Source organism: Lipomyces oligophaga (genome assembly GCF_038497815.1).
Source record: "Lipomyces oligophaga strain CBS 7107 unplaced genomic scaffold V1516scaffold_6, whole genome shotgun sequence".
Classification (NCBI taxonomy): domain Eukaryota; kingdom Fungi; phylum Ascomycota; class Lipomycetes; order Lipomycetales; family Lipomycetaceae; genus Lipomyces; species [Lipomyces] oligophaga.
In genome coordinates, this window is record NW_027117790.1 from 1,118,367 (window position 1) to 1,130,105 (window position 11,739).

The 11,739-nt window shown below is 44.3% G+C and overlaps 5 protein-coding genes across 5 annotated transcripts; 3 read left to right on the forward strand and 2 right to left on the reverse strand.

Moving 5' to 3' along the window:
* The first annotated feature begins 153 nt into the window (after nucleotides 1-153).
* Nucleotides 154-972, forward strand: V1516DRAFT_492767 (uncharacterized protein). Its single transcript, XM_066919106.1, has 2 exons — nucleotides 154-354; nucleotides 417-972. Exons 1-2 carry the CDS (start codon nucleotides 244-246, stop codon nucleotides 942-944), a joined length of 639 nt encoding a protein of 212 aa, XP_066776417.1. The 5' UTR covers nucleotides 154-243; the 3' UTR covers nucleotides 945-972.
* On the reverse strand, nucleotides 875-1,772 carry V1516DRAFT_679164 (glycosylphosphatidylinositol anchor biosynthesis protein 11). The gene has a single exon (XM_066922867.1). The coding sequence runs from the start codon at nucleotides 1,720-1,722 to the stop codon at nucleotides 1,000-1,002; it is 723 nt and encodes a 240-aa protein (XP_066776418.1). The 5' UTR covers nucleotides 1,723-1,772; the 3' UTR covers nucleotides 875-999.
* An 81-nt stretch (nucleotides 1,773-1,853) lies between these two features.
* On the forward strand, nucleotides 1,854-6,001 carry V1516DRAFT_679170 (Fusaric acid resistance protein-like-domain-containing protein). The gene is made up of 14 exons (XM_066922868.1): nucleotides 1,854-3,097; nucleotides 3,152-3,191; nucleotides 3,236-3,556; nucleotides 3,603-3,710; nucleotides 3,757-4,313; nucleotides 4,357-4,398; nucleotides 4,445-4,555; nucleotides 4,602-4,729; nucleotides 4,778-4,838; nucleotides 4,886-5,243; nucleotides 5,290-5,356; nucleotides 5,400-5,438; nucleotides 5,502-5,666; nucleotides 5,727-6,001. Exons 1-14 carry the CDS (start codon nucleotides 2,139-2,141, stop codon nucleotides 5,807-5,809), a joined length of 3,039 nt encoding a protein of 1,012 aa, XP_066776419.1. The 5' UTR covers nucleotides 1,854-2,138; the 3' UTR covers nucleotides 5,810-6,001.
* Nucleotides 5,946-7,520, reverse strand: V1516DRAFT_627336 (uncharacterized protein; the record flags this gene model as incomplete). The annotated part of the gene is made up of 2 exons (XM_066919786.1): nucleotides 5,946-6,387; nucleotides 6,478-7,520. 2 exons carry the CDS (start codon nucleotides 7,518-7,520, stop codon nucleotides 5,946-5,948), a joined length of 1,485 nt encoding a protein of 494 aa, XP_066776420.1.
* Nucleotides 7,521-8,721: 1,201 nt separating this feature from the next.
* V1516DRAFT_626950 (fungal-specific transcription factor domain-containing protein) lies at nucleotides 8,722-11,512 on the forward strand (the record flags this gene model as incomplete). Its single annotated transcript, XM_066919771.1, has 4 exons — nucleotides 8,722-8,899; nucleotides 8,955-9,208; nucleotides 9,323-11,093; nucleotides 11,202-11,512. 4 exons carry the CDS (start codon nucleotides 8,722-8,724, stop codon nucleotides 11,510-11,512), a joined length of 2,514 nt encoding a protein of 837 aa, XP_066776421.1.
* Nucleotides 11,513-11,739: the final 227 nt, after the last annotated feature.

Here is an 11,739-nt window from a genome sequence, read left to right on the forward strand (position 1 = left end):
TGCTTGAGTTTTCATTTACTTATTGTTTGTTTTATTGTATTTGATTAATTTATGGATTTAGTGTGTTTAGACAACTGTAGCTTAGAGGCGATATTGCAAGACAAAATGAATACACGTGATTAATTACCCTGAACGAGCTGAATATGTTTGGTCTGGATAAAATTTCGGGTCCAATGGACATGATTCGCAAATCTAAATTGACGAATTAATATTTATTTAAGTGGACAGAACAAAAACACAAAAATGCGATCGACAAACAGGATTTTGAGGCAACTGGTGGATAGCGAGGGGTTGGTTTATTTGATTCGTCATCGACAGGGTCCAGTTATTGTTCATTACGAGAACGAAGTGACGGTTGGTTTCAGCTTATGTGAATAAATTTTAAATAGATGTGTACTGATACAATGGAACTATAGGAGAAACTACTCAAAAGTCAATTATCTCCAAAAAAGGTTCCATCGATCAATCGATTACACGACTGGTCGGTGTTATGTGTAGCCCGGCTGCCAGACAAGACGTCTGAGACAGCACTACGCCATTACATGCTTGAACTACGAAGGAAGCGCGAGAGATTGTACGAGGAGAACAAGGAAATCAAAAAGGAATGGCTGCGTGAAAGATTCCCAAAACGACACGCGTTAACGTTTGAAGCAGTGTCGGATCTAGCAAATGCACTTGAGTATTTGTATAAGCAGCCAACCGATTTGTCGAAGTTGACGAAACCTCAGGTGACCGAAAACGGTACTCCGCGAAGATTTGCGCTGAAGCCGGAGGAAGAGGCAGTAGTTTACTGGTCAAACGACTGGTTTAGAGGTCCTGCAAAGTTCTGGTCACCATTTGTTATTCATAAGACAATGCACGAAGTGAGATTACGGACTGACGTTAAGGAGGTGATAAACGCACTTGAGAAAGATGAAGAGGCATCTGTTGATCTTTTGGGATAAAATAATACTTTTATTCTTTAGGATATTGCAATTTGTACATATATGAACTAATCTATCACTGCCCTTTCACTTTTCGTTCTGGCGGGGATATCATCGAGCCAGCAAGAGCTCCAAGAAAGTTTCCTGCGTAAGCACCCACAATAATTGTCACTGGCCAACGCTGCCAGGATCGATCCCAGTCTAGCGGGATCGGAACCGCTCCCAGCCATGCACCTAAGAGAGTCCCCAGCGATGCCGTGTAGAATGGGGTCCAAGGACCTTTGAGCCCGAGGATTTGTAGCCAGGAATTGATGTCAAGTGGAACAGTGCACAAGAGAGGAAAGAGTGCCAGAACCGCAGTATGTGCAGAAAGTAAAGTTGTTGAAGTTACCGCAACTGTAACTGGGGCGCCAAATAAGACATACAGAACATGCACAAAGGGAACCAACAGTCCTGTAAGAACCAGCGCGAGAATGGTGTTCGTCAGAGGACTTTGTTGGCCGTCTCTCTTCTTCTTCAATGATGTTGACAACGATGATTTAGGCGGCAAGCCTTGCGCTGAGACAAGGTATATCGTGCTGAATTGGATCGCTACAGCAAATAACAACCCTAGAGATAACGTATTTTCTGGCTCCTCTGCGAGAACATTTTTGTATGCCAGCGTTGCGACAGGGAAAACAAGCAGTATGCCAGACGACAGAGCGATCTTGGTCGCGTCATAAATCGCTCTTACACCCACATCTGACCCTACTGTCGACACAACAGTCGGGCCATTCCGAGATAAGCCAGACTTTGGCATAACTCAATTGATTGCTCCGAGTGAAATCCGCCAAAGTATGCTAAATTTTCTGAAAATCAATGAAATGTCTAGGTAGTTTCAATATGAGAGAACTTCCTCGCGAGAGCACCGTTTCTGGATCACGTGATATACTGTGACGTCGGTCAAGTTAGTACATACTGCCGGGCGCTGATCTGAGCTTGAGGGGCAATTCGAGATAGTCCGGAGTACAGTTCATTTGTTTGTAACTGTTTCGGCTGATACAGCGCAATAGGTATTGCCATTTTCTGGCGAAAAGAAGTGCTGCTTATTGTACCTCCACAAGTCTGAAAGGGAGGGATTTGGGGCTCTCATTGACTTGATTAGAATAGTTCTGCTGTTTTTAGGATACATTTATCTCTCGATAGCTTTTATTCTGGGTTATTCAGCTCGTTCATATGGATTACAGTTCAAATGACCGATTGACAGTTACTCCAGGAATTCCTTCCAGTAACGCTGACACTCTCATGCAAACCCGCCGAAACTCATCCAACGCTGTTTTCAATCCTCCATCTCTGGTCAGGTCGCGGTCCGTATCTTCACAGCACAGTGATTCGGGAATCTTGTATTCGTCCACATTTAGTCTCGCATCTCAAAACCAGTCTTCGAGTTCTCTTGCGTCGCATCGATTGTCAACTTACGGCCAGTCGAACACCGTGGCGGAAAACACCTCAGCGTTGCTCTTAAATGAAAATGCTACTGGAAATGACAATAATGCCACGTTCAGACCTGCGGTTATCCACCTGCGTCTCGTTCGAACGGTGATTCGAAGAATAAATTCTTACTGTATCTGTGCAGTAAGTAGCATTTCTACTCCTTCGGTCACTGGTCCATTAAAGTGTGCACTAGCGTATCTAATCGCCTCCCTGCTGGTTTTCAACAGCTCTCTCTCGCACCTCATCGGACTCAGCGACGGTAAACATCTAGCCGCTACAGCTACCGTCTACTTCCATGCTGCAAGAACAGTTGGAAGTATGATAGAGGCAGCTATATATGCAGAACTAGCACTGACCTATAGCGCCATTCTATCGACTTTGAGTATGCTTACAGCACAAGCTTTTGGCCGTTCTGGAATGCTTTCTATAGGTCATATAGTTGTCTTGGTTGTATTTGGCGCCGGTGGTCTTGGGTCAATTGGATATATTAAACAAAAAGTCGGCCGGCAGAGTTTTAGCACGGCGTGCTCTCTGGCCTCTGTTTCATTTGCTTCCATCTTGATCAGAGAGGGCTCAATCCAAGCCGGCTTACTCTCTTTCGCCAAGTTAATCCGTATCTCATTAATTGTCAACAGCGGTATATTAATAGCAACCTGTACTTGTTTTGTTGTCAGTCCTACTATGGCTAAAGATCGACTAGGGTGAGTCAATATTGTGGCAGTCGACTGTATATAAGCTAGAAACTGATTTTCTAGACAAACGTATTCATCTCTTCTCTTAAACTACGTGAAATCAGTATGTTTCTTTTATCCAGTTAGTGCTGTATTATTAACTTCCAGTCCAAATCAATTGTCGATAGCTTTTTACATAGTAATGACCTTCTATCAACAGAATTTCAGGCTACTTTTAAAGCTACTGAACAGGCTCACCGCTCGTTAGACAGTATTTTGCATGAATCTAAGTTTGAGTTTTACGTTTTTGGCCGTTCACAGGAATATTCTATTCATTTAGAGATTACTCGACTACTGGAAGAGTTGATGCAATCCATAGGCTCGATGAAGTGCTTTTATCAATTGAAATTGCAATTACTGGGATCTTCGAATCCTAGTTATTTGAATCAGCTGTTTGGTATCTATGTCTGCAAGTTTGGCTTGTCGATGGTCAGTATGAAGATCTCTTTCGGATGCTCTTATACTAATTGAATAGGAAACCAAGCTGGATCGATATTATTCTCTGATTAGTGATGTACTTCTTCCATGGCTTGATGGTGAGCAGGTCACTTCATTTGAGAACCAGCGCACAGATTTAGTAAAGGTATGCTATTTTTCCGCATTTTGCGATATCATAATAATATTTGTAGGCGCAGGAAGTATTTTCGATTTTACGAAAGTCTACGCTGCACGAAATGCTTGAAATGGATAAGTTCAAAGATTCCATCGAGAGTAATCACATCGAACTAGCAACTTCTTCCGAAGAGGTCATTGCAATATGTGACGAGTTTTCGTCGACAATGGTTTCCTGCACGTCGAGTTTGATCGCACTTATTTCGGCTGTTGAACAGTACGAAGAGTATCTCGCAACCCCGCGACTGCCGAGTTGGAAGTGGGCGACTGCTTGGCGGAATTTGGTCGCAGTATTTTTAGATCAAACATGGCATTCCCTAAGCCGACTGAGCTTGGTCTGGAATCTTTCGATCCTCAAGTCTATGTCAGTGTCGATGGTCCTTGAAGTTCTCCAGCGATCGGATGTGTTGTATGGAGCCAAAGTCGGCATTGGTGCAATGATGTTTACGTTACCTGCGTATATCCCATTAACACGTCATTTTTTCCAGCATTATCGAATGGAATGGGGACTGGTTTCTTTTGTAATTGTAATGAACGTATCTATTGGCGGAACTCTTACAACCTCGTTTTATAGGTATGGATTCGAGATCGTTTAAGAATATTACTAACCTGAATAGAATTTTGGGAACTTTTATTGGGACGACACTAGCGTATCTTGCGTGAGTATATTTGATCAGAACGCTGTAATAGTTGTTGACTGGTTAGATGGAAATTGGCTCCCGCCAATGAAGTATTACTTCCTATGATTGGATTTCTGATATCAATATTCTGTTTTGGAATTATTCTGACCGGAAAGCCGAACTCAGCATTTGGGAGGTGAGCTGATCGTATTTCAAGTTAAGGCAGAGGCTGACTTTCCCAGATTCATTCTTCTTACATTCAACTTAACTGCCTTCTATTCGTACAGCTTGTCTATGGACGATTACGACGAGGATGAGGACGAGTATGAAGATGAAGGAGCCACTGTTCCGTTTGTCGGTGAAATTGCTTGTGAGTATTTAAATTTGAATCAAAGTTAGAATGTGTATTAACAATCAGTTCATCGCATCTTGGCTGTGTCTTTGGGTGTTCTGTGGGGTCTGTTTGTCACCCTGTATATGTATGTTAATTTTATTCACATAGCAAATCAGCTACTGACTGGTACAGTTTACCAAACAGTGCAAAGACTGAGCTTCGAACTCAATTGGCTGCGCTATGGAATAGAATGGGATTAACGATCCGCAAGAATCGGTTTGGATCCGGTACTCAGACCTCTGCGATCATCGATGTCGAGCAAGAAACGGAGTTGGAATATCACAGTGCTGCACAAACATATTCTGAAGTCAGTCGTCCGAAAGTTGATGTGTTCGACGACGCGTTGCTGATAAAATCGTTGTTTGCCATCAGCCCACTTGTGAAGCAAGCATCAAAGGAATTTGGTTCAAAATATCCGTTCGCGTCAGAGAAATATGAAGCCATGATTACGCGTACTCGGGATATTCTCGACTCATTACATGTGATAAATGTGAGTATTTTCTGAGGGTTGTAGAGACAAGGAGCTGACTAAATAGATGGCTTTACATAGAATGGGCGAATCGCAAAGCCAAACCGATGTATTTGCCTTCGCGAGCGTGGAGAGTGAGTTCAACCAATATATCTTTATTCTCACTAACACTTCAAGTTTCAAAATTAAATAACAGTTTATTTCTGTTATTTCGTTGTAAGTGCAATTTTTCAATATTAAAATTTCAATCTTCGATGTCAAAGGTTTAACAATATTCAGTGATATCCTTATCTTTTAGAATGGGCAGACCCCTTTCCGACGACAACGAGAGTACAGAAGATTGTTGTAGATCTGCAATCAGCAGGGTGAATAATTTCAGAACTCTACAGTTAAGCGGTGCCGCGGAAGGGCAGGACGAGGATCTCGTGGTTGTCTATTCATATAGTATGTGTTTGTTGTCTCTCACTTGGTTGTCATCGGTTACGAAACTAATACTGGGGATAGTTTTGGAAGCCTCCGATATTCATCGCAAGTGGATACAACTGGCGGTTTTAGTACAAGAAATGCATGACGACGTAAAGCGTTGAGTTTGAAGTGATAGATGTATGGGAATGGTTATTTTAGGAGAAGTCTCGGAGTAATTGGGTTCAAACTTAGAGAAACAATAATAAGAATATCTTTGAGCAGGTTTAGCATGAAATAATCAAGACAAAAATAACGCCGTCATAACTCCTCTACAATTTGTTCTGGCTGAACTCGATCCGCATGATTTGTATCACTGGTTTGACTAGTTTGATTTGATTTTTCGTAATCACCGTCAGGAATGCCAGCAGTGTCAGAATTTCCAGAATTCTTGATTGACTCTGAGTTTGAACTACGTCGCGGCAACTCTGCATAATTCTCAAACACCAGCTGCAACGTTATCAACAGCGCAACCAGTCCAACATATAGCGTGATCTTCATCCTGGAAAAAGCCATTCCAAAAACCGTCCCTGCTACTGCTACCCGCATGCCCAAGGCGATTGAGAGTGGAATCTTGCGAGATTTAGGTGGATCCAAGCTTTTGTCACACAGTGCCATTGCAGTTAGACAAAACAGGGCAATCGCGAGACATGACCCATAAATAATTTCAACTGAGTGGAGATAGTCTGATCGGGTCTCCTCGCTTTCAGATTCGCTCTCAGCCCGCGCAAACAGCAAGCGACGGCGCTTAGTGGAGTAATACGCCGCGACAGGTTCCGTGTCCTCGCTAGACTCTGTAGCTTCCGCACTCTCAGTAAACGGATACAACTCGTGCGACCGTACAAGTGCACCGCTAGCGTCTGCTGCTAAAACTAAAGAGAGTACAAGTGGAATATGAAGAAACACAAAGCTGTATGCAGTGGTCACATTTCTCCGCAGAGCATGAACCGCTTTCTTCGAACCTTCTCCGCGAAAGTAAAACCACGACAAACAATAAGCAGTCACCAATATACAAATTGCTCGTGCGGTCCGCTCATTTAGTCCTGTAGCAGCCGGTGTTGACGACACAATCACATACAGAAACTCGCCAAGAGCGATGACCACAAACGCACCGTGACGATCGACCTCATGCTCGATGTTCACAGCGGTCGAATAGCTAGCGCCAATCAATTTTTTAAACCACGGATGATAAGCTATCGAAAATACAACCAAATCATAAGCATAGCAGACCGAGGCTATTGCAATTTTACCGTGTAGAGGAGCGATGATAATGAAACCCATGATCAGCAATCCAACACTTGCAAACAAACAAAAATAACGCATCTGTGGACGGTGCTCCTTCACAAAAAAAGTGTAGACAAACAAAATTGTACCTGCAGAAAACCGTGCAAGAATGTAACAGCCCACCACAAGACCAGCTTGCTGCTTAGAGTCCAGAATCGAGCTGGCGTTGTTGGCATATACCACCAGCAGAACCATGATCCACAACACGTAGAGCTTCTGCGTGATGTCATTATTATAGTAATAATTCATAAAATCTCGCATGTCTGTCCATATCAACCAGGCAGGCATGAAAAGAAGAATGTAGCGGCCAATAGCCGCTCCCGTAGCCTCCTCTATGGCAGCTTCTGCAATCGTCGACACAATGCCGACATACAGCAGGTCAAAAAAAAGTTCGAACACAGCCGAACCATGCTCACCTCTCATTCTATGCAGCTTTCCTTGGTAAAAGTAATTTAGGGCATATGGTCGGATCACTAGGCGATTGCTCTCTGGAGGAGTAATCCATTCAACATCCACGGGACCATATTTGTATACAAAATCAGATTCTTCCATTGTGAACACTTTCGATTCCAGACTCACTAGCCGTCAAAGTACTTCAAAAGACAAAAAGGCACCTTAAAATAATAACGCAACCCAACAAGACAAGACTTGTCCCTTATATTCGATCATCTTGGAACAAACATGAACAAATATGTGAAATTTGTGAAATCAACGCTTTTTCTGGGCGTCTCGGCCGAACCGAATTGCACGAGCTAATTAGTCGGGTTAGGTGTTTGTTGAGTGATTGTTCTGGCGGCAGGACATGCAGCTTTTAAGGATTTCAGGTAGATATTGACCAATTGTGCGAGCTATTCAGAATTAAGAAAGCGACTGAAAGAATTGATATAGCGAACATGTATATATGAACTATAGATGCGAAAACCTGAGAAATCATTGGTAGTTGCTAGGTGCGCCTTCCAAGCGGACTATATAGAGCAAGTTTGCGCAGACAGTCTGATATCCAATTCTATCAACTGTTAATGGTTCCACTTGTCTACGTCGAATCACTTGCAACGAATCTCCAGTCAGTTTATTTGCCATTCGACAGGTTGTGAATGCAGGGAAATTCAAATTTTCAAGTTCGCTGCTTGATAGCACTATGCTCAGATTTGGTTAACAGTGATCGCAAAAATCAATTATAATCGTCCTATACAATATTAATTTGGCAGATCCGTGAGATCACCTTGATTTCACACTAAGCCATCTCTCTACTTCAGAGAGGACGTATCTTCACAGCTAAACATTTGCTAGAAATCCACTAACATGAACGAACTCCTCCATTACTAAATTCTCCTTACGCTTACAATAATTTGTGTGGGGTTTGAGGGTCTAGTTTCAAGGGCCGCAGCGGCGGGGTTCATCGTTTGCCCTCAGCAGCGGCAAAATTGTTCGTTCAAGTTTCAGTGATAATAGGTGGAGTCAAGAAGTTCGGCAAAAAATACAATAATAAAATAAAATAGCCATTTCTGTTTTTTAGACCATCTTTATTGGACTCGTCTTTTGTGGACTCTCGCTCGGTCGAGCGTGGATCTGTGAACGGACGAACACTCTTTTGGACCCGCATTTTGAGGGCAATCAGCAGACAACGGTACTCCGCTAGTTCACCATGATGCTCGACCAAGAAACCTCACAAGTACAAGCTCAGTCTTTGGAATTAAATTCAAGACCTTTGCACAATAACTCCAGTTTGAACTTGAATAGTCCCTCAGGTCAAATGAACAATGTTTCAAACCAGGATTCGACGGAGATTTCTACTACTGACGACAAGCCGACCAGAAAACGAAAGAAAGCAAAATCCAGAAAAGGCCTGGCCAAAGCATTTGTGTGCAACAATCCAGGATGCGACAAATCTTTCACCCGTCTCGAACATTTGGGCCGGCACCAATTAAATCGTAAGTTATATGTCCATTCTGTTTTCTTCAAAGCCAGTTTCTCACATTTGCGCAGACGCTCCCAAACGAATATATAATTGTGACTGGCCAGGATGTTCTAAATTCTTTGTGCGTGAGGATCTGCGAATTAGACATGTGGAAAGACATAATCGACGAAGAATTTTGGCCGAAGAATCACACTATCGAAACACAAGGATGCTTGATTCCAGAGATCTGGGATCAAGGCAAATGTCAATCGAGAGCTTGGAGGCAACTACCAGATTTCCCTATTATGGACCAGAAGGGTCTAATTTGGAGAGAGACATCAAAGTTGCCAATCTGTCAAATGTCCGCAACGATCGTTCAAGAGAAATGAGTACCATTCAATCAGACACATACAGGTTCCCTGCAGTGTCTCTGACACCTGGTTCTGACAGAGCAGAGTCAATAGCCACTGGTTTGTCCTCTTCGTCAGTAGACGCATCTTCCGAGTTGACCACAGTAAACCTATCTAATCATATCTCTCTGGAAACTGGTAATTCCACGAGCTCTGTGTTACAGAGCACGACTGTTCCACATCCAACTGAGGATCATCTACCTACGTCAATCCGGCCCGATGAATATCGAGCTTTGTTTACAAATCCGCATGATTCAGTTATTGAACCATCCACAGATCTGATTGATTGGCTATTTTCGGACGGTATGTTGCGCAGCGACTACGTCAGCTCAGATTTCAACTCGTTTTTGGAAGCTCCTATAATTGATTTTTCGCGACTCACCAGTCCACCTGAGTTCCCGCACGGTGAGGCAGTGACAGATACGGTGCGTCAAAAACTAATTGACGTAATTCCTCAGCTCGTTAACGATCCGATGTTTACCTTGGATACGATCAAGATGAGTTTGGACTTGTTTTGGCAGAAGCTACACCCACAGTTCCCAATTCTCCATCGACGATCGTTCCAAGTCGATAATACTCCGCCTGCCTTGCTATTGTCGATGTTGGCTATTGGTTACGCATATGGAAATATGAATTCTCTAGGCCTTAAAATAGCAGAGCCATTACGATGGATAATTTTTGGTTCTCCGGATTTCCAGCCACCAACGCACATTTGGGTTCTACAAAGTTTATTGCTTCTTGAGGTCTACGAAAAGTTGCTCTCCAATCGGAAACTGCACGCAAGAGCACATATTCATCATGGAGCTACCTTGCAGCTGATACGACGGGGATCGACACTTCGAGCTCCCGCAGTAGCACTATCGCCAGATGCCGACGGTACCAGCTGGAAACGTTGGGTGGAGGCGGAGTCAATTAAGCGTGCGGTGATTATGGCTTTTATTTTGGATGTACTGCATTCAGTCATGTTTGGACACAGCCTACTAATGGATGCACATGAGATGCGGTTGTCTCTACCGTGCGACGATGCAATTTGGGATTCAGTAGATGACGGTCGACAACTGCTAATCGATAAGCCACCGGTGCTCTCCTTTTTGGGTGGACTCAAGATGATTTTAAATCAGCAATCGGTTGAGGTCGATGGTCTGGGGAGACTGGCCTTAATCTGTGGTCTAATGTCTCTATCTGTGAAGATGGTCGAACAGGTGCGGCAAATGTCTTCTATTGGTTGGGGAGGTGCATTTCGTGATTCGTGGGTACCAACTATTGGGGCGGCCTACGACTTCTGGATTGATGACTATAAGCTTCAGAAACGTCGCGATGACAAGAAGGCCGCTGCCGTGGCTGCGCTATCGGCCGAAGACGAGTCTCCGAGCTACAGTATGATTCCAATGTTTTTGTTTTTACATCATGTTGCCAAGGTGTCAATTCATGTTTCCCGCTATGACTTGCATGCATTCTGTGGAGACTCAAGATTGCTGGGTCGGTCTACGCTAAAGCAGGACTTCCACACGGCGAAAAGTCGGATCTACGACTGGGCACACACACGAGGAGCGTCGGTTGCGGCATTTCATTCACTTAGAGCTCTGTATCAAACATTTATATGTGGAGACGAAATGTTAGTGCAGAGTTTTATGTCATCAGGGTCAACGACGCCGAAATCGGGCACCCACGCTACGGGGTATTTGATGAGTGACGACGTGTTTGTGCACCGTCCACATATGATTGTGGATTGTGCATTGGTCTATTGGGCTTATGCTTATTGTCGCAACGGTCCCGAGTCGACTATGTTGGCGAATCGAGGCGTCGCATCGCAGAAAGGTGGTTCTCAGAACGGTGGCAATAGCGACCTCACCGCAGCAGGCTCTGGCGTTGGTGGGAGCAATAGTAGCATTAGCACCACCACTGCCACCTCGTCCAGATCCCGAGCGGACGGCGGCAACGCTGTGAGTGACTACTGGAAGCAACACGAGTGGGCTATTGCAGCAGAATCTGGACGAGTGTTCCTGGAGCGGATGAGTGCCCTGCGGACGCCCGAGGAGCTCGAGGCTGTCGTGAACGGCAATCGGGTCGTGGGACTGCTAAAATGGGTTATTTCCGCACTCCACGGTAGTCGGTGGGAACTCATGGACGAGCTGATTTCCGTGCTTGAAAACTGTGTTCAGCGCAGTCTCGGCCAAGGCGAAGCCTTTCTTGATCAGATTGACAATCCCCAGAACAAGAACGAGATTATTGTATGAACAAGATCGGCACAGGGGTCTCGGGAGAACAGGAATCATGGAGATGACTCGTTCCACGCCTTAACGCCGCTGCTTTCGCTCGAACGCGTATCCAATTGCAGAGCGGCTGCAAGGCTGCGTCTTCGTGCTGGCTTAACTATTGTTCAGATCTTTGTGACGTCATTGGGAGATCTTGCCACGCTAAGCTTCTCTAACGGGATAGCGCGCTGTCTAAGTGAATATTCTGA

What these genes read in the sequence shown, in the direction of transcription:
- V1516DRAFT_679164 (XM_066922867.1), bottom strand. Translation starts at nt 1,722, where the DNA reads ATGCCAAAGTCTGGCTTATCTCGGAATGGCCCGACTGTTGTGTCGACA.
- V1516DRAFT_492767 (XM_066919106.1), top strand. Translation starts at nt 244, where the DNA reads ATGCGATCGACAAACAGGATTTTGAGGCAACTGGTGGATAGCGAGGGG. An exon ending in ATTACGAGAACGAAGTGACG is followed by an intron (nt 355 to 416) that starts GTTGGTTTCAGC and finishes ATGGAACTATAG; the next exon opens with GAGAAACTACTCAAAAGTCA.
- V1516DRAFT_679170 (XM_066922868.1), top strand. Translation starts at nt 2,139, where the DNA reads ATGGATTACAGTTCAAATGACCGATTGACAGTTACTCCAGGAATTCCT. An exon ending in ATGGCTAAAGATCGACTAGG is followed by an intron (nt 3,098 to 3,151) that starts GTGAGTCAATAT and finishes CTGATTTTCTAG; the next exon opens with ACAAACGTATTCATCTCTTC. An exon ending in CTGTTTGTCACCCTGTATAT is followed by an intron (nt 4,839 to 4,885) that starts GTATGTTAATTT and finishes TGACTGGTACAG; the next exon opens with TTTACCAAACAGTGCAAAGA.